General features: G+C 41.7%; 1 protein-coding gene across 2 annotated transcripts in view; it reads right to left on the bottom strand.

Moving 5' to 3' along the window:
- si:ch211-269e2.1 (cohesin subunit SA-2) overlaps positions 1-20392 on the bottom strand; it is a 153469-nt gene that overhangs the window by 28854 nt on the left and 104223 nt on the right. For both annotated transcript variants that reach the window (XM_059646791.1, XM_059646790.1), the window contains exons 26-31: positions 16698-16822; positions 14791-14892; positions 10949-11097; positions 10714-10842; positions 5717-5919; positions 3324-3462 (exon numbers count right to left, since the gene is read on the bottom strand). In XM_059646791.1, the coding sequence (XP_059502774.1) occupies positions 3324-3462; positions 5717-5919; positions 10714-10842; positions 10949-11097; positions 14791-14892; positions 16698-16822 (847 nt within the window). The remainder of the gene's footprint in view (positions 1-3323; positions 3463-5716; positions 5920-10713; positions 10843-10948; positions 11098-14790; positions 14893-16697; positions 16823-20392) is intronic.

The raw sequence follows: 20392 nt of genomic DNA, 5'->3' as shown, positions 1-20392 counted from the left end.
AGAGACCCGCATGACATTCTGGGGACCTGGATTCGAATTCCAACCCCCGCCCCGCCCCCTCTAACAGCAGATGGTGGAATTTGAATTCAATAAAATATCCAGAATTAGGAATCTAATGATGACCGTGAATCCATTGTTGATTGTTGGAAAATCCATCTGGTTCACTTATGTCCTTTAGGGAAGGAAGCTGCCATCCTTACCTGGTCTGGCCTACATGTGACTCCAGACCCACGGCAATGTGGTTGACTCTTGTCTGCCCTCTGGTCAATTGGGGATGGGCAATAAATGCTGCCTGCCCAGCAGTGCCCTCATCCTGTGTATAAAGAAAGAAATAAAAAAAATGATGCTTAATTTGAGATAATAAAATGTGAAGCTGGATGAACACAGCAGGCCAAGCAGCATCTCAGGAGCACAAAAGCTGACGTTTCGGGCCTAGGCCCTTAGGATGAAGGGTCTAGGCCCGAAATGTCAGCTTTTGTGCACCTGAGATGCTGCTTGGCCTGCTGTGTTCATCCAGCTTCACACTTTATTATCTTGGATTCTCCAGCATCTGCAGTTCCCACTATCTCTGATGTTTAATTTGATTAACTTTGGCAATGATAATACTTTGAAGAGATCACTGTGCATCTCAAATATTTTTCAATGAATGAAATCATTGTAGTTTGAATTTTCATCAGTGTAGTAACTAGGAAATGCAGTCACTAATTCCTGCTCAGCAATCTTTCAGGAAAGGTGACAAAGACCAAATAATTCTTGGTAGTGCTGAGTGTGGGATAGATGTTGTCCAAGACACTTTAAATAACTTCAAGCTCCTCTTCAAAATACTGCCATGAGAACTGTTACATCTACCCAAAGTGTCAGCCACAGGGACCTCAGTTTAATATCTTACTTGAAGGATAAACCACAATGTGACAGTGGCTCTATACTATGTTGGAGTGTCAGTCTTGATTATGTGTTCAAGCCGTGAAGTACAACTAGATTTACTGGAAGGTGTTCCGTGTTATCATCCCTGCAGAATTTAACGCAAGCCAGATCAGATCATGCAACCATGTCAGAGTGAAGCTTGGCTTGATAGTTTGAAAGTCTATGTATCTGTTTTCCTTTGCTTACTGTAGGGATTAGTCACTTAAACATATTCGCACGGGCTGCAAATGTTCTTTAACAAAAGAATGTAAGTTTATTATACAAAAGAACTAATAGTACTAAATATAGATGTATTTCAGACCATTTACAAAGATCGTAAAATAAACAGCAAAACAAAGTTACAACCTGTTTCCAAACGGTATCCCTCTACGGATACTCAATCCTAGAGATATATCACTCCTATCTCAACTCTTCAATTTCTTACCTAACTGACTCTTCCTGGGACTTCTGAAATAGTTTTAGGACTTATTTCCTGTTCTGACAGCTTGAAAACTTATACACAAACTCTCACAGCTCGGACACTTCACAAACTAAAACTTTCAGCTAGCATGATTGTTCATGTTAACTGAAAACATGATTCTTCTGTTACGGGCAACTTTTGACTGAAGTCAAAGTAAGCTAGTCACCCAAGGTCGGTTTTCTTTGTCTGTCATAAGCTCAGTAATACAAACATCCCATCCCCGGTAGCACAACAAATTTTGTGCCAGACACTTAACTAAATGATATGTTTGCTCAGACATTATATTTATGTCACTGTTGCAAATGACATTCTGATTTTTTTTAAATAAAACTATTATCACGAAAGAGCAAATCTATGAGTCCTCAAGGATTGTGTCCTTCTAGACAGTTAATACTAAAACATTAATGCTGAACTTTTACAATCCCTAAATAAGAAAGCTAATCAGTGATGGCTGCTTTTCATCGCTAGGACATCGACCTACAAGGTTCTCCGATTATTGGATAAATGATGTGCACAATGCTGTGCTAGTTCATTAAAAGCACATCTTTTCTTCATGCCCAAGGTGTGGACAATGCTGACAAGGCATTTCTTGCCCATCCCCAGTTGCTCTCGAGAAGGATCTGCTGAGTCAGCTTTTTGAACCACTTTAGACCATGTGAATGACGGCTCAACATATCAATTTTGAGACAATTGCTCAGTGATCTCAGAGGGCAGGCAAATCAGATGAGGTTTTATGACTTTTTATTTCAGATTCATTTCATTAACTGTGCTGGGATTTGAATTCATTTGTCTAAGCTCCCAATTACTCATCGAGTAACATAACCACTATAGTAGCACAACCTCAAACAACAGTTAAGCAGTGCTTTTGAGAGTTTGGACAGCCAACAAGCAATCGGCCATTCCAAAACTGATTGCTGAGTATATTTTCCTTGAGCAGCCACAGCTCCCATGCACTTCCCAATGGACAATACAATCTCAATTAACACAAATTAATTACACTCAAGTGTGAAGCTGGATCTCATCAAAACACCATGGCATTGCAGGGGTCAATGGGGCCAAACAATAGCTTAAAACAAAGTCACAGTTGCAGGAGTGAAGAATTTTTTCTAAAAAAGGAACAGATAAACTGTCACCTGACACATTAAAATTGGCTACTTAAATCTGTACTATATTTTCTGGGATCATCCTATAATTTTCCAACTATTTTTTTCCCTGCATCTCATTCATTAGCTTTCCAGGATGCCATTTGTTCTGTATTTCATCAGGCACCAACTGGGACACTGCTGGGTGCCACCCATTTTTCTCTGCCTCAATATCTTTGGTGCCTGCACAGTCATGAGGAGTTTTTTGGAGGAGTTAATCCTCATCGCTGTTGAATGGGTTCTCTGGAAATGTGCTGAAACTTTCGTTTCTCTTTGTGGGGTTCATCAAGGCCTGTTCAGTCTGGTGCAGTAGAGAACAACCACTTGGTGGTCTTAACAAGAATAGGCTCTTAAATAAGATGTTATTCATTACATCTTGGCAACAATGTACAAGTTGCATTAATAGGATAAACATTGTTACAGAGACATTTAAGAAGACAAAGATGGATAACGGTTACTCATTGGAGATGCTGAGCTATCCTCCTCTCCAAGTCCACATGATATCACCTTGAGCATTAACCCTTTCAGCAGCTTTAGAGACACCACGAGATCTGACCAGCTCTAACTCTGATTAAGTCTAGAATGTTGTTCGGGAGCTCGGGAGTTGAGACTCAGGTGGGAGTCGAGCAGAACTGGTCGGGGTAGAAATTCATGAAGTGCATGGAGAGTATCAGAAGATCAAACTACGTCTCCAATACTAAATCCCGGTCAACAGGAGCAAAGGGGTATGAAAGGTACTAAGAAGGGTAATGATAAGAAGGGAAAATTTAATACTAAAGCTGTAGATGTCAGTGTACCTGCTAAGTGACTGCATCCTAACCGTTTCCACCGAATGATCCTTTGTACGGCTGTCCCTTTGCTTCCCATCTTCTCGCGGTCCCATCAGGGAATGAGGTGAGATCTCCTCATTCAGTCCTGCATGACCATTACTGTCCTCTGTAAAACAAGAAAATGTGGTAGACTTCTACCAATCGACATTTATTTAAACTCCTTGAATCATTCACAGGACTCCTCCCGATTTAGTACAAGAAAATCACTAACACCAGGTCCATTAATTAACCATTAAATGATACTTGTAACTTTGGAGTAGCTGAAGATGGAGAGGACTCAAGAAATTGGTCCCTTATCAATAATCGATGGGGTAATGACTAGGACTCTTGCAGAATGGAAATGCAATGAATTGGGCCACTATTCCCCCAGCTGTCCCACTAGAAATGAATTACCAATTGCAATATGAATAAAAGATACAGCTCTTTAACCAGCAAGGCTCAGCAGCTCCGTCTACACAGAAATACAGGGAGCCAGTGACTGAATTACTTTCCACACTGACCAGCCATATTGCCAAGTGCAAAAGCCTAGAACTACCTCAAGTTACACAATATTGTGGGGAACAAGGGTCAAAAGGGGAAGGTAGTGTTCGAGGCAGAAGCAAAATCAGTCTGCGTGGTGTCTCTCATTTTCTGCCGCACAGCAGATGATTGCCCACCATGCCAGAAGTGTCATGGCAGCCCTTCACAAAGTGATCAAAGGTCATGAGTGATACATCTGTTGTGCCAGAATGCTTTGTGACTGAGGTGACCCAATGGTATTCAATGAGTTATTGCTAATACTAGTTTCTCAGTGCATGTAGCCTCTGTGCATTATGGTGTAGAGCTCTGGCTGTATAATCAATGTATAAATAAGATGTAGGTCAGTACTTACTTTGTACTTTGACATGCCTCATTGTTCACTTTTCTTGCTTAAACTTTAATTGGCTCACTAAGCTTCCTGCTTACCCTAATTACACCCTTTAATAATTTATTTATGAAACAGTTACCAAGAAATATTTTAATACAGTCGTTCAATAACTAAACACCTTTGACGTCTACCAATAAAAAAACTGCTAAAAAGAAATATGAAGGCAAAGTTTTCAGTCTGGCACTTAGCAGAATTGAACTACAAGTATAATAAAACTTTAGGTGGAAAAAAATAATTGAACATGTGAAGAAGTTGCTGATAATTGGATTATGGCAGAGATTCAGCAGGAGCAGGTAACCATCAACAAACAGGGCAGGTTCAATCTGATTGGGCAGAGCATCGCCATAGAGACACAGCAGGGATTGGCTTTGTCTGTATCTGTAATGTTTTATTCAATGAGAAAGGTGATATCCTGCGGCTTGCAAAGAATGGCTCCCCTTTGTGTAAATAAATGAAACTTGCAGCAGACACTGCGGACACAACTGATTATCTTAAATTGATCTCCGCTGTAGTTCTTCGCACAGTCAAAATTACTTAGTAAATGTTGTCCATCAGAATCATAGGTAATGTTGTACACTAAGTTTGCAAAGCACGGTTTGGTTAAGAACGCAGCTCTCTGCGGACAGTCCAGGGGGAGTATAGTTTAGTACAGTAAGACAGTCATTAATAGATAACATGATAACACAGTTACAGAGAGTGAGAGGAGTCAGTCAGACCAGTCTTTATGAATGCAGGGCTATGGTTCTTGTGGCTGCCTGCAAAGGCACAGGCAGATGGGCTCTAAGAAGAAACACATCATCAAGCTTAGCAGAGCAAGAAGGACAAAATAATTAAAGGAAGAAAGACTTGCAATTGATACAGCAGCTTTCACGAACTCAGCATGTCCCAAAACGTGATACAGCCAATTAAACAGTTTTCAAGTGTATTGTGTACTATGGTGATGTCAAAAACAGGGCTGCCAACATCTGCACAGCAAGATCCCAGGCAGCAGTATTATAATGATCAAAGTGATAGCCATTGATGGTTAAATATTGGCCAGGACTCTCTTCCGTCTCATACAATTACAACTTGAGAGAGCAAATGAAGACCCAGTTTGACATTGTACCGAAACAGTGGCATCTCCAACAAGACAGCACTCCCTCAGAATTGCGCTGAGTTGTCAGCCTAGATTATGCATTCACAAGTCTTTGGAGTGGGCCTTGAGCTCACTTACCTCTGACCCAGGTGGCAGCACCACCCTGAGCCATGGCGTTGTGAGTTACTGAAGATAAGGGTGACACTAAGCTTCAGGTTTAAAATCTGCCATTGCAGGAGGAAAACCAGATTAAGGTAGATAAGTAATGTTACGTTATGGGGCCTTAGGAAAGAGTGAGTTAGAACAGGATGATCATTTCAGCAGATTAAGGAGGAATACAGATAGGAGCCCATTTTGCACGTTGTATGAACTGCTTACCAGTTTGCAGCCTCCTTTTTAGAGATGATGGTTTGAATTGTGGCTGTACTGGAGACATCGCACTCTGGTCACTGCTGCTTGTGGATACAGTGTCATCATCTCTACAATCCAACAAAGACCTTCTGTACAAAATCAGTGGAAGCCACTCCTCTCCATTCTCTGCTGCCATCTGGTCTGTTACAAATCTCTCCAGGTAATTGTATCTGAGCATAAAATGACAGCGACTGAATGGTTGAAAGCACCGAAGGGATGTATAAAAGAGGGACAAAAAAAAAGACTTTCATGTCACAGAAACTGCATCTGAAGCCTCTACTTGAAATCCATTAATTGGCACAGTTCAAAAGAGTTTGCAGCGACAGAAGGACCTTGGTGAGGGTTCAGGCAGTAAGACTGTCAGGAGTGTAATGGAATACTCCCCACTTGCCTGGATAGGTGCAGCTGTAAAATTTTGAAGAACCAGGACAAAGCAGCCCACTTGACTGGGACAACATCCACAAACATTCACTCAGCAGCAGCAGTGTATTCAAGTTGCACTGCAAAAATTCACTACGACTCCACAGACAGCACCTTTCTAACCTATCAGCTTTACTATTTAGAAGGACTGGGGCAGCTGAAACATGTAACTCCACTGCCTGCATGTTTCCCTCCAACCCATTCACCACCCTAACTTGGAAATACATTGCAGTTCCTTCAGAGTCACATGGTTCAAACGTTGGAATTCTCTCCCTTAGGGCATGGGTCTATCTATAGCAGGTGAACTGCCACGGTTCAAGAAGGCAGCTTACCACCAGCTTCTCAATGGCAACTAGGGATGGGCAATAAATGCTGGTCCAGCTGGTGATGCCTCTTCCAATGAATAAATTGAAAAATAAAAGACATATTGATGGAGTATCCTGCAAAGTACATGAGATCTTAAACCTTAAGTACTTTTTTGAGTGAAAACCAGCAAATCTTGATAAACATTTTTAAAATTCTGCTTAAATCACACCTTGAATAATGTGTCCAGTTCTGCTCGCCACATGGAAGCAAACTTATGAAGGTCTTTGAAAGGACACAAAGCCTATTTACCAGATGGATTTTAGACACAATGTTGGGTTGGACAAGCAGTGTCATTCTGTTATGAGATAACAAGGTGCAGAGCTGGATGAACAAAGCAGGCCAAGCAGTATCAGAAGAGCAGGAAAGCTGACGTTTTGGGCCTTCCTGCTCCTCTGATGCTGCTTGGCCTGCTGTGTTCATCCAGCTCTACACCATGTTATCTCAGATTCTCCAGCATCTGCAGTTCCTACTATCTCATTCTGTTACGATCCTGGATGGCAACATTACTGGGCAAGTCAGATCTTTGAATGCAATCCGGCCTGGTAGATCATATTGCTTTATTTAGTGAATATGGATTTTAGTCACTGATGCACTGTCACAGGAAGTTGCAGAGTTTCTGTAACAACAGAAGTTGATAACACAAGACAAAATGAAAACAATAACGACATACTAGTCTACCTGAGTATAGCAGTCACTTTAGGAAAATCTTTAAAAATTTAACAAAATGATATTTAATATACAAGAATTCAAGTACAGAGAAATTACCCCTTTACTTAAAATCTTTAAGGTCTCATAAAGAACAAAGAAATGCAGAACAAAAACAAAGTTGCTGGAAAAGCTCAGCAGGTCTGGCAGCATCTGTGAAGGGGCAACAGTGTTAATGTTTAGGATCCGGTGACCCTTTCCGCGGATACTAGAGATCTAAAACAAAAATAGAAGATACTGGTGAAAACCAGCTGGTCTGGCAGCATCTGTGGGAAGAAAGCAGAGTTAATGTTTCAAATTTGTTGATTCTTCATTGTATAGTTAATTGATTATCTCCAGTTTCTTTCCTTCTTAAATGAATATTCGCAAAACTTAAAGCTTAATCTTTCTCAGATTCTAATGACTCAGAACTCGCTAAGCAAGCTCTCCCGATTTGGAAGATGTATAGAATAAAGTTTTACGCTGAGGTAGCTACATTTTCCTTGAACTGTCCCAAATTCCTGTAAGGAAAGGAACGAAACGTTCTCCTTGCCCTAGTCAGGTGTGCTCTGAACTCCCCTAACTTTTTTTAACTCTGGGTTTTCTAAACTAAAATCAATTCTTGCTTCTGATTCTTGATTCTAAGGTCCTGATTCTAATGACCTTCAAAAGGTTTACCTACCTGTCATAAATGTAAACAGTTTTCCATTAATACAACACAGGGGGCCACAACCACTTGCTTTCTGAACAATGTTGGGTTAAGGTCAGTGTTTCACAAAGACCTTGATTTATTTTTAAAGAACAGCATTTCTGAAGAAAACCTCCACAGCAATGAGCCACAGCCATCCACATGAATGGTAAAATACACCTTCCAAAAACGATATTAATATAATTTTATAAACAATTCAAAGTTCTCACTGGAGTAAAAGAGGCTCTCGGAGAGATTTGATTGAGGTGTATGTTTGGATTGGACAGACAACCAGAATATGTTTCCATCATCAATGGCTCAGGTTCTAGAAGGGTTTAGATTTAAGTTTATTTGGTAAAATGGCAGGTGAAATGTGGGGACAAGCCTTGTTACGTAGTGAGACGGTGAGTGGAAGTGACCTGGAATGCACCATCCATAAGTGTGACAATGACGAATGCTCCAAAAAGAAATTAGATCAACTTTTGAGGGGTAAGAGATCACATGGGAGATAGACCATGGGAATAGGAACTGAGTGGATTGTTCTACAGAGAGTTTCTTTGTTCTGAAGGTTGGGAGTCTTTGGAATTAACTTCTTCAAAAGGCAGTGGATGCAGAGTCTTTAGTTATTGTGGAGGTGGACAATTCTTGATTACCAAGGGTTTCACACATCAGGGATCTGTAGACGTAAGTTTAAAATCAGATCAGCCATGATCTTATTGAATGGCGGAGCAGGCTCAAAGGATCAGCATGGACTGGTTAGACCGAAGGGTCTGTTTTCGTGCTGCATGACTCTAAGGGTCTAAGGCTGAATGGCCTCTTTTTGTCCCTTCTTTACATATTTGTAGAGTTAGCTTGAATTTGATGGGCTGAATGGCCTTCTGTGCTTTAATGTAATGATTCTATGGGCTGACCTGATTGGCAGAACCAAATCAAGATCAGGAGATTTAAGATGTCACAGGACTTATGTTTGGATCATATGGTGGAATTGCAGGAGTGGGAATGAATCGTGAATCTATTATTTGGGGTTCATTGTGCATCGCTGAGTGCTTTTTGCAGAGACGTGGTCAATGCAGAATTATCTACCTGCGTGGTTGAGCCATGTACCTAATTAGGCACCTTTAGGAACTAATTGGAGGCAATAATGCTGCCAAGACTTAGCACATCCCAACTTAGACAGTCCCCTCACCTAAACCAAAGTGTGGCAGATCCCTAAAGGCTCTGTCTTGGTGAGAGACATAGGACATCTCCTTTAAGTTATCCCTACCACAGGGATGGAAGAGCACAAGCGAGCTGTGGAGAGGCTGCTAGTCACTCACAGCTTCATGCCCTCTAGCATACAGGCAGGGGCTAGCTCTGTGGTTAGCACTGCTACTTCACATCATCAGGGAGCTGGATTCAATTCCACCCTCAGGCACTCGGTGTGAGGTTGTCTGTGTGGGTTTCCTCTGGGCACTCTGGTTTCCTCCCACAGTCCAAAATGTCCATGTTAGGTGGATTGGCCATGCTAAATTGTCCCTCAGTGTCGAGGGATGTCTAGCTGGGTTAGTCGTGGGAAATGTAGGGTATCAGGGATAGGGTAGGGGAATGGGTCTGGGTGGAATGCTTTTTGTGAGCTCAATGGGTCAAATGGCCTGCTTTCACATCGTAAGATCTGGGCTTCCTGCCTACTGGGGAGATGATAACATAGCGGTATTATCATTGGACTGTTAGCCCAGAGACCCAGATAATATTCTGGGGATAACAAGGTGCAGAGCTGGATGGACGCAGCAGGCCAAGCAGTATCATAGGTGCAGGAAGGCTGACATTTCTGGCCTAGACCCTTCTTCAGAAATGGGGGAGGGGAAGGAGGTTCTGAAATAAATAGGCAGAGAGGGGGAGGCGGTGAAATAAATAGGGAGAGAGGGGGAAATAATCTCTAATATTCTGGGGATCTGGGTTCAAATCCTACTATGGCAGAATTTGAATTCAACAAATGTCTAGAATTAGGAATCTAATGATGACTGTGAATCCATTGTTGATTGTTGGAAAAACCCATCTGGTTTACCAATGTCCTTCAGGGAAGGAAAGTGCTATCCTTACCTGGACTGGCCTTAATCTGACTCCACACTGATAGCAATAAATGCTGCCTGGCCAGTGATGCCCACATCCTGTGAATGAATAAAGGTTAAAAAAACCTTCCTCAGCAACACTATCAGGATCAGGGCCTGCTCTTGGTCTCCACAACAGAAAACATTTCAGAGTGGTACAATTCCACCCATAGAGTCAGACAGATGAAGATTATTCAATCCATCATGGTGGCTTTTTGATAAAGCTAACCAATTAGTCCCACTTTCTTGATTTCCTCCTCAGCCTATTCATTATTTACTCACCCAGGTACATAAAACACCCAAACTAAACAGCTATCCATCTGACTCCATTTGTAGGGCCAACAATCCCGTGTTTTTTGTCGTGTAACAGTAATGTGATCCTAGTCTACAAGTTGTCAGATACGTCATCTACACAGGACTATTAGTTCAAAATAAATGTCTTCGCAACAAAGCAGATGGAAATAAGTAATCACCGAAAGCTCTGAGCAAATCAATCGGGAACCAGCACAGAAAGGATGGCACAAATTAAATACTTAGCAAAGTCAGCAGTGCCCTTTGATTTAAATGGTGCACATACATCAGCATGGAATTGTTGGACCAAATGACCTATTTCTGTGTCATATACTCAATGTAATTCCACGTGTTGATGGGACGGCAATATTAACAAAGAAACAAGTTGCATTCTTTCATTTGTAAATTAGGAATAATTATTCACTTACACAGTTCTTTTGTCTGTTTTCAACAGTTTGGGGGAAAACTCGCTCAAGATGTCCAGAAAAGCCATGTTCGGAGGAGGCTGCCCCTTGCTGTTGGTACTGTCATCTTTGAAGGCAAACTCGATACCATTCCTGCCAAAACAGAGGGTGTCAGGTGAGGAAAGGAGAAAACAGCAAGTTGCAAGTAATATGGTAACACGACAGCGAATGCTCAGCGAAATTGAGAAATGGGCTGTACTTGTGCAGCATTGCCATCGCTTCCCTTGTTTTCAACTGATCCAAACCAAAGGTCAGCGAGAAACGTCGGGCCAAGTCCTTGATGCTGGTGAATGGCTGGGACCATCTGTCCAAACTGGAACCCTGGCCTTGCAACAGCTCATTAAACAGCTGCAACAATAATTAACACATCATTAAATATACAGGCCTCAAATTAGATAGCGTTTACCTCTAATGGGGATTATATAAAACAGCATTTTAACTCTGATGGGGATTATATAAAACAGCATTTTAACTCTAATGGGGATTACATAGACAGCATTTTAACTCTGATGGGGATTATATAAAGCAGCATTTTAACTCTAATGGGGATTATATAGACAGCATTTTAACTTTGATGGGGATTTTCTGCCCCAAATGTTATGAGGCAAATCACAAGAATATCTCAACCTGAAATTCCATTTTAGTAGCAAATACCAATGACGATAGTGCTCACAATACACAAGAAGATCAACGGAAAAACTCTCGCCCCCCCCCCCGCCCCCCAAACCGCCTCAAAATCACCCCTGAATATTTGATTAGAATTGGACAATATAGTTTCCTGTCTATGTGGCGCTGGGGGAAGAGGGGGAAATAGACACTTTGAGGAATAGCTCCTCCGAAAAGAGACTGAGTCTCTGCCACGCAGGCTGCTCCATCTCTCCTAGGTACACATTGCCTCTCTCACACCTTCTCAGGTCCTCACATCATACATTCCTGTTTTGATGCCTTTTCTCCTCCTCCAAATCACACATTTCCTCTCTCCCACATTTTCTGCTCCTCCAATCACAGGTTCCCTCTCTCCCACCCTTGCTGCTCCTCTAGAGACAGAATCAATGACTGGGTGAGTAGGAAAGGCAGGAGAGGGGAAATCTGTGATTGGGTGGCTAATGAAATTATTCTGAATGGTCAGAGGGCCATAAGCAGCAGAGGCCTGAATGGAGGTTATTCAGAGAGATGGGGTCCGATTACATTTTGAGGACAGGCCCAGGAGTTGGCCGCGGCGGGGCTGGCAGGACACTGAGCACTGGTCAAATGACAGCACTAAAATGTTCACAAGAAATGGAAGCTGTTTCTCTCATTTGCTGTAGCCCGCACTTGCTGCTTAAAGAAAGCTATTTTGGTCTTGTTCTTTACCTAACTTCAGAGATTAATTAGATTGATTAGATTCCCTACAGTGTGGAACCAGGCCCTTTGGCCCAACAAGTGCACACTGCCCTTTGGATCATCCCACCCAGACCCATCCCCCTATAACACACAGACCCCTGTACACTATGAGAAATTTAGCATGGCCGATCCACCTAGCCTGCACATCTTTGGACTGTGGGAGGAAACCGGAGCACCCGGAGGAAACCCATGCAGACACAGGGAGAATGTACAAACTCCACACAGACAGTCGCCCAAGGCGGGAATCGAACCCAGGTCCCTGGCGCTGTGAGGCTGCAGTGGTAACCACTGAGCCACCGTGCCATACTGCCATACTGGAACAGGCAGTGCTTTGACAGGAGAGCTTGTCAAAATTTTGACTACAATGCATAGCCCAAATGTAGAAGAGGAGCAGGTATCAGAGGAAGAAAGGCCCCAGCATTGGCAGTGCAGGATAAGTGGACAATGCTCATGACACCTGATTAAAGATCCATAAAGATTTCAAAACGTAGGAGAGAGTTTGGACATGCCTTTGATGGTCAGCCACACATGAAGACCTAAGCCTTCCAATGCCTCTTGTGTTTTAAATAACACTAAGCTAAAATTTAACTCAAGCAAAGCAGAATTGAAATTCGCTCCAAACAGTGGCTTTATAGTCCAAGACCAGGCCGCGGGTGATCATGTGGTAAGGGCTGGTTCTGCAGAGGTGGCTCAAATTGAAAGTTCAACAATTGCTTGAAAAGCACTCATTTTCAAGTCATAGTGGCATAAAAGCGTAGAGATCTACAGCACAGAAAAAGACCCTTTGGCCCATTGCATCTGTGTCAGTCAAAAACGACTACCTCACTATTCTGATCCTGAGCAATCGGGGAAACCATCTGAACAAGTCCTCAAAAATCAGCAAATAGTTCAAGAAAAATATTGTTGGCCCCAAACTAAGGGAGCTTCTGATTATTGGTATTCAACTTGGAACAAAGAAAGGGTAGTGTGCATGGTCTTGGACAAGGGGCTGTTTACAACGTGTGCATGCACCCCATTTGGAAGCAGGGTATGGGAGATTTATTTGTCATTCATTAACAAGAACACCTTATTCATGGACTCTAGGTTAAAAGGTTTAATAATATGCATTAAAATATTCTTTGGTATTTGCGATCTTACTTTCCAAAAGAAAAGTCTAAAAGAAATTCAACGCAAATACAGAGGCTTTGTTACTATAATGTATGCATCGTCCAATAAAGGAATTAGTGAGAATGAAAAAGTAAACCCTGAAAACAAAAGAACAGCCTGAGAAAATGAAAAAGTCACCCTCAAAAACATCTCACAAAGACCTCTAGAGGAAAAGGGTATTTTCACCCCGAGTGACAAGCTGTCCTTTACAGACCTAGTTATCAGCGGCTTAGGGAAACTTACAGGGTTCTAACAAGTACATCATCAAAATTAAAATTCTCTCAAAATTACTACGTCCACAAATTTGAATATTGCTTTGAAAGATCAACTACAGTCAGCGAGTGGCACATGATTAAGCTGCATTTCCACAAAGCAGCAGAATAGGCAAATGTTAATCACAACCAAATTGAAGTGTCTGTAGCTTTGCAAAATATACAGCATTCAAAGAATGTGATTTATACAACATCTCTTGGTTAATTTATAAAGTGCAAAATGCCTTTAAAATGGTCACAAATAAAATGTAACACAGTCACCAAAGCTCTGAGTCAAGCGGCAATGACCAGTGACCTGAATTTAAGGATTAGCTTGATCATGTGTTCTGCAATGGTTCAGGCAGGTGGCTCATTCTCAACAGAAACCAAGGATAGTCAATAAATGGTGGCTCTCCCAGTCATGCTCACATTTCCAAAATAAATTTGAATAAAATAAATAACGTTTACAAAGATCGATGATGTTTATCGCACCATTAATATTAAAGTAAGTACAGAAATAAATTTAGCCCAGCCCAGTCCAGTTGTGGGAATTGAAATATACACAGAGAATGCTGGAGAAGCTCAGCAGGTTTAGCAGCGTCTATGGAGAAAGAAACAAACTTAATGTTTCAAGCCAGCTATGACTTTTATTCAGGTTGTCCATATGAACTTCCAGGTAAGTTCTGAAAGGGAGTCATATTGGTCTCAAAACTTTAACTCTGCTTCGCTCTCCACAGATGCTGCCAGACCTGCTGTGATTCTTCGGCACTCCCTGTATTTGTTTCAGACTTCCAGCAGCCTTGTTATTTGATTTTCATTTCAGATATGGGATTTGTACGTTTCAGTGCAGAATCCCACCAAGCCTATGCTAGCTCTTTGAAAGACTGATCCATTTCATCCCAGTCCCCTGTTCTTTCTCTATAGTCTAATGTTTGCAAGAAAATGCCCAGTTCCTTTCCTTGAAATTTACTACCATGTCTATTTCCACCACCCTTTTAGGCAGGGCATTTCAGACCACAAAGGCTCACTGTGCTCAGAAAGTATTGTCTTCTTTCTGAGCTTTATTATGAGGTTTATTAGTGGCAATGTTCAAGGAAAAGTCAAGTAACAAGATGAACAAAGCAACAATAACAGGGATATTAAGGTCTGGCTTAGGTTTTAGCTACAGAATGGGTCACTGACTCATTTCTAAACATGTTATAATAGCCCCTTAGGCTGGAGCTCCTTGCTTTCTGCCCATGCATGCACAAGGGGTTTTTACCTGCTTCAAGCTCTGAATTAAGGTCTTTGCACACTGAATTCTATCAATCTGCCTGGTCCTGCTGAGTGTTTCCTTAATGATGTCTCCATAGTCAATGTAATACTGTTAAGAAACAGACACATATTTTGTGAGTAAACCATTGTACATGAGTGTAAGAGTCATTCGCTCTTTTCTTATTCACAGTGGTATCAGATTAAAACCTCGATTTGAATTCAGCCTGAACTAATGAGATGAAAGCCTCATCTCTGCACTGAACTGTGACGCCTTAAGTGAAATGACTGCGGACAGCATCAATCTGTTTCGAGTAGCTGAGGGGCTCAGAGCACATAGCGACTCCTAATTCAGTACAAATTGGCACTAAGTTGGTTACCAAACTCTGGAGAAGCCACAGAGAAACGAGTGAAACAGTAAAAGAAAATTATACTCATGCAGTTGGGAATGCTCTTCTGAGGTTAGGCCTGAGGTAATTACTGGACGGGACAGAGCAAGTTTTACTCCATACAGAACTACGCTATATAAAATGGATCTTGTCTCAAAGGTAATCAATGTTTAGCTCAAGGGAAGGCAAACGGGCAGGAAATATGTCATAGAGTCATAGAGATGTACAGCACAGAATCAGACACTTCGGTCTAGTTTGTCCATGCCAACCAGATATCCTAAATTTATCTAGTCCCGTTTGCTTGCATTTAGGCCATATCCTTCCTATTCATGTACTTATCTAAATGTCTTTGAGTTGTTGTAATTGCACCAGCCTCCACCACTTCTTCTGGCAGCTCATTCCATACCTGCACCACCCTCTGTGTGAAAAAGTTGCCCATTTGGTGCCTTTTTAACCTTCTTTTGAAGGTGAGAGGAGAAAGATTTTAAAAAGACATGGGGCAACTTTTTTTGTTTTTACACAGACTGGTTTGTGCGTAGAATGAACTTTCAGAGAAAGCGGTGAACGTGGGTACAGTTACAGCATTTAAAAGACATTTAGATAAGTACATGAATAAGAAATGTTTGGAGGCAGGTGGGACTAGTTTAGTTTGGGAATATGGTCAGCATGGACTAATTGGACCAAAGGGTCTGTTTCCATGCTGCAGGATTCAATGACTTGATGACTCCATAACTGCTAGCCTAGCCAGTGACACCCACATCACATGAAAGAATCTTTAAAAATATGATTAAAAACATTATTGTTCTTCCACAAGTAAAAACAAGTGGTTTCCTGGGATTATTTTTAAATGTTCCTTTACAATGCTAATATACTGACTTATCAATGTCATACCATCACATACATTTCTGTTCTAATTCACTCTGTAATATCTATATACCGAGGAGTTGCCAATGGCAGTCTTGAGTATGAGTCAGGAGGTTGGGTCCATAAGACTATAAGATATAGGAACAGAAGTGGGCCATTCAGCCCATCAAGTCTGCTCTGCTTTCAGTGGGATTGTGGCTGCTCTGATAATCCTCAACTACACATTCCTGCCTTTTGCCCATAACCCTTGATTCCCTAACTGATTAAAAATCTGTCTATTGCTGTCTTGAATATTCTCAGTGACCCAGCCTCAACAGCTGCAGTAAAGGACCCTGCAGGTTCACTACCCCTGCTGAGAGAAAGAAATGCTTCCTCATCTCTGTCTTAATCATTCACCACTTGAAGAGTTCAGCAGATAATTGTAGCTCTGCAAAGCTGAAACCTCATCTTCTTGCTCAGCTGGGTGTTATTCTTTGCTGTCTGTTCTACATGTGACTCCAGCTTGCCGCAATGGTCAGCTCTAAACCGCCCTCTGAAAAGAACCTAACCTTCACCTGCTCGGGGGCACTTGGGGATGGGCAAGAAATGTAGGTCTGACCAGGAATGTCCATGTGACAATAGCAAATAGCAAAGACAGATAATATGTAAGATGCAAAATCTTTACCTTGATGTACTGTTTGAAGATGTCAGCAGCAATGTCCATCTCCGCCACACTGAACACAATCAGTTTACAGAAAGCAGCCAGGAGATTTCTCCTCTTGTGCAGTCTACCCACTTTGCATTCCTCATCTGAAACAAAATGAAGTGGGGTAGGTAACAACTCGGACTGATGCCAACAAGTCAACTGTCTAAATTGACTTCTCACACAAATTTGGAGCCAAGGGAGGCCATTCAGCTCCTCACGCCTGATCCATCCTTCATTAGGATAGGTGACTGAATTCCACATTCCCAACTGTTCCCCAATAACCATCGATGCCTTACCCAGCAAGAATCAATCTACCTCCTGCCTTAAAAATATTCATTCCTACATACCTTGATTTGATTCGATTCAATTTTATCTACTACTGTCACATGTACCAAGATACAGTGATAAGTATTGTTTTGTGTGCTAACCAGACAAATCATACTTTACATAAATACTTCAGGGTTGATAGAACAGAATGCAGAATATAATGTTACAGCTACAGGGAAGGTGCAGAGAGAGATCAACTACGAGATGTCATTTCAAAAGTCTGATAACAGCGGGGAAGAAGCTGTTCTTCAATCTGTCCGTACATATTTTCAAACTTCTGCATCCTCTGCCCAATGGAATAGGTGGAAATGAGTATAACTAGGGTTGGATGGGTCTTTGATTATATTGGCTACTTTCCCGAGGCAGCAGGAAGTGTAGGCGAAGTCAAGGGAAGGAAGGCTGACTTTTTTTGATTGATTGCATTGTGTTCACAACTGTCCGTAATTTCTGGATGAACACAGCAGGCCAAGCAGCATCTTAGGAGCACAAAAGCTGATGTTTCGGGCCTAGATAAGGGTCTAGGCCCGAAACGTCAGCTTTTGTGCTCCTGAGATGCTGCTTGGCCTGCTGTGTTCATCCAGCCTCACACTTTGATATCTTTTTTCTGTACTCTGTCTCATCATTTGGGATCCAACCCACTACAGCAATGTCATCAGCAAACTTACAAATGGAATTAGAGCAGAATTTGGCCACACAGTTGTTAACTGTATGAAGAATATAGTGAAGGGCTGAGGTCACAGCCTTGCAGAGCACCTGTGTTCAGGATTATCACAGAGGAAGTGTTGTGAGCTAACCTTATTGTTTGTGGTCTGTGGGTCAGGAAGTTGGGGATCCAGTTGCAGAGGTTGGTGGGGAGGGGGGGAAACAGAGTCTTAGATCTTAGAGTTTGGAGATGAGTTTAGTTGGAATTATGGTGTTGAAGGCAGAGTTAAAATCAATAAGAGTCTGATGTAGATGTCCTTGTTATCCAGGTGTTCCGGGGATGAGCGTAAGGTCAGGGAGATGGTGTCTTTCATGGACCTATTGCAACAGTAAGCGAGATGTAGTGGATGAAAGCAACTGGGGATGCTGGGGTTGATGCGGACCATTACTAACTTCTCCAAGCACTTCTTCATGACTGAGCACCAGGACATATTGATTGGGAGGCAGACGCCTCCGCCCTTTGCCCTACCTATCACCAAGAACCTCAACAGGGTCCGTGTCGATTAAACTCTGATCAGTTACCTCCCGATACCGTCATGTTAACCAGGCCACTGAATGTACTGTACCCCATAACACCCCACCACACAATCTGTGTGGTTCACCTTCATAACCTTATGCTCACGCTAACTTGTGACCCTACTTCCCAGCTCCTTGCCTTTTTCTTTCCAAACTAACTCACCCAGTATTCATCATGAGAAGACCACAGAAACCATACTGATATAAAATAAAGTTAGGTGCCTCCTGGTGACCATTACTATTTAAAATATAAAAATCTAAATACCAATTTTCCTTCAACTAATATACAGTGAAATTTGGCATTTGAAGCTGTCTAAACGATCGCGCCTGAAGTAGTGCATGTTCTTTCCTTTGGGAAGGATTGACTTGCCATAATGTAACAGCAATGATGCTCTGATCCTGGGATGGTGGGATTGAGGAGACTGGGCCTGTGATCCCTGGTGTTTAGAAAATTGAGAAGTTGTCTCATGGAAGCAAAACAGAATTCTGGGCTTTTAGGGCTGGATGCAGGAAGAATGTTATCTCTGGCTGAACCATGGGACTCAGTCTCTGAGTAAGAGGTAAGGCAGTTAGGACTGAAATGAGGAGGAACTTTTTCACTCAGAGGGCGGAATTTTCTCCCCAGAGAATTGTAGAGGTTCAGTTCTTGAGTATACTCAAGACAGAAATTAATAGATTTCAAGTTATTTAAGATGTCAAGGGAAATGGAGCATTGTGGGTAAGGTAAACGATGAGGTCTGATCTCAATGTAACATTGATACAATGAAAACAGGAGCAGGAGTAGGCCATTCAGCCCTTCAAAGTTGGTCTGCCATCCTGCTGATCATTCAACTCAGTCCCCTGTTCCAGCTTTCCCCCCTTTGATCCCATTAGCCTCAAGAACTATATCTAATTCCTTCTTAAAATCATTTATTGTTTTGACCTCAACTGCCTTTCCCAGCAAAGAATCCCATAGGTTCACCACTCTTTGGGTGAAAAAAATTCTCCTCATCTAGTCCTAAATGGCCTACCCTGTCCATTCAACTGTAACCCCTGGTTTGGACTCCTTGGTAATCAGGAACATCTTTCCTATGGCCAGCCCTGTTAGAATCTCTATCAGATTCCCCCCATGGGGGGCAATGATGGAGCAGGCTGCAGGGGCCAAATGACCTATATCTGTTTCTAATTCCTATATCCTAATATATATATGTATATACATAAAAACTTGTATATATTAAATACCTGTCTGTTTAATAAATGGAGACTCTGTTTTTACTTCCCCAATTTATCTGAACCATCCTTTATTACAGTTTCAGACAGTACTCTATTAATAATATATATTAGGTGAAGTTAAACTTCTACAGAGGACGATTCCATTGGAATGTGCAATCCACAAGTTACTCAAAATAAAATCATCAGGAGAAGAGGTGGCCTAATATCACTTACAATTTTCCTACTGTACACCAACATTGCTTGTTTTATTGTGTTATCAGTTAATGTTCATTTTCACACACTGAAGCATCCTAGTCCCAGAAACTAAATGAGGCAAAAGAATTCTCCCAATTCCAGACCCGTCTGTTTACAGGTTTCCAACTCTAACATAATACAGTCTTGGAACTCTACCAATAAGTGCAAACATCAATCACTACCAGCGTGTACATATAATGATAAACTACTTCATACTCTATCCTTTATTAAAAGAAATCTCATTGTAGCAACTTTATAGACTAGCAAAACAGTAAATACAAGACTCGAGATGGTGTGAATTTAAAAATATTCTCAGGCAAACCACACCCAATCTCCAAAATTCCAACTGCACCAAAGAGTTGAAGCTTGTATCTGGTCTAGTAGGAGTTCTTCGCACAAGGTCTAGGCTAATATCTAGGTTACTTTTAAACAATGTTTTTTTTTAATAGACCTTGTACAATAGGGAGACTACACAGCACCTACTCTGTGCTGTATAGGTTTCAACCTCCTAACGTAGCATTTGTCCATGCTCGCTGAGTTAGATCACAGTTCACGTCAAAGTCTCATCACTATATTAGTTAAACCTTAACTCATGGATATGGCTCATTTTTGGACTCCTTAACTCCCCATCTGTGACCTTAAACAATCTCAGAAAGTCCCAAAAGCATCGTGTAGCCAATGAA

Source organism: Stegostoma tigrinum, chromosome 6, assembly GCF_030684315.1.
Source record: "Stegostoma tigrinum isolate sSteTig4 chromosome 6, sSteTig4.hap1, whole genome shotgun sequence".
Taxonomy (NCBI): domain Eukaryota; kingdom Metazoa; phylum Chordata; class Chondrichthyes; order Orectolobiformes; family Stegostomatidae; genus Stegostoma; species Stegostoma tigrinum.
This window is presented reverse-complemented; position numbering and strand designations above follow the sequence as displayed.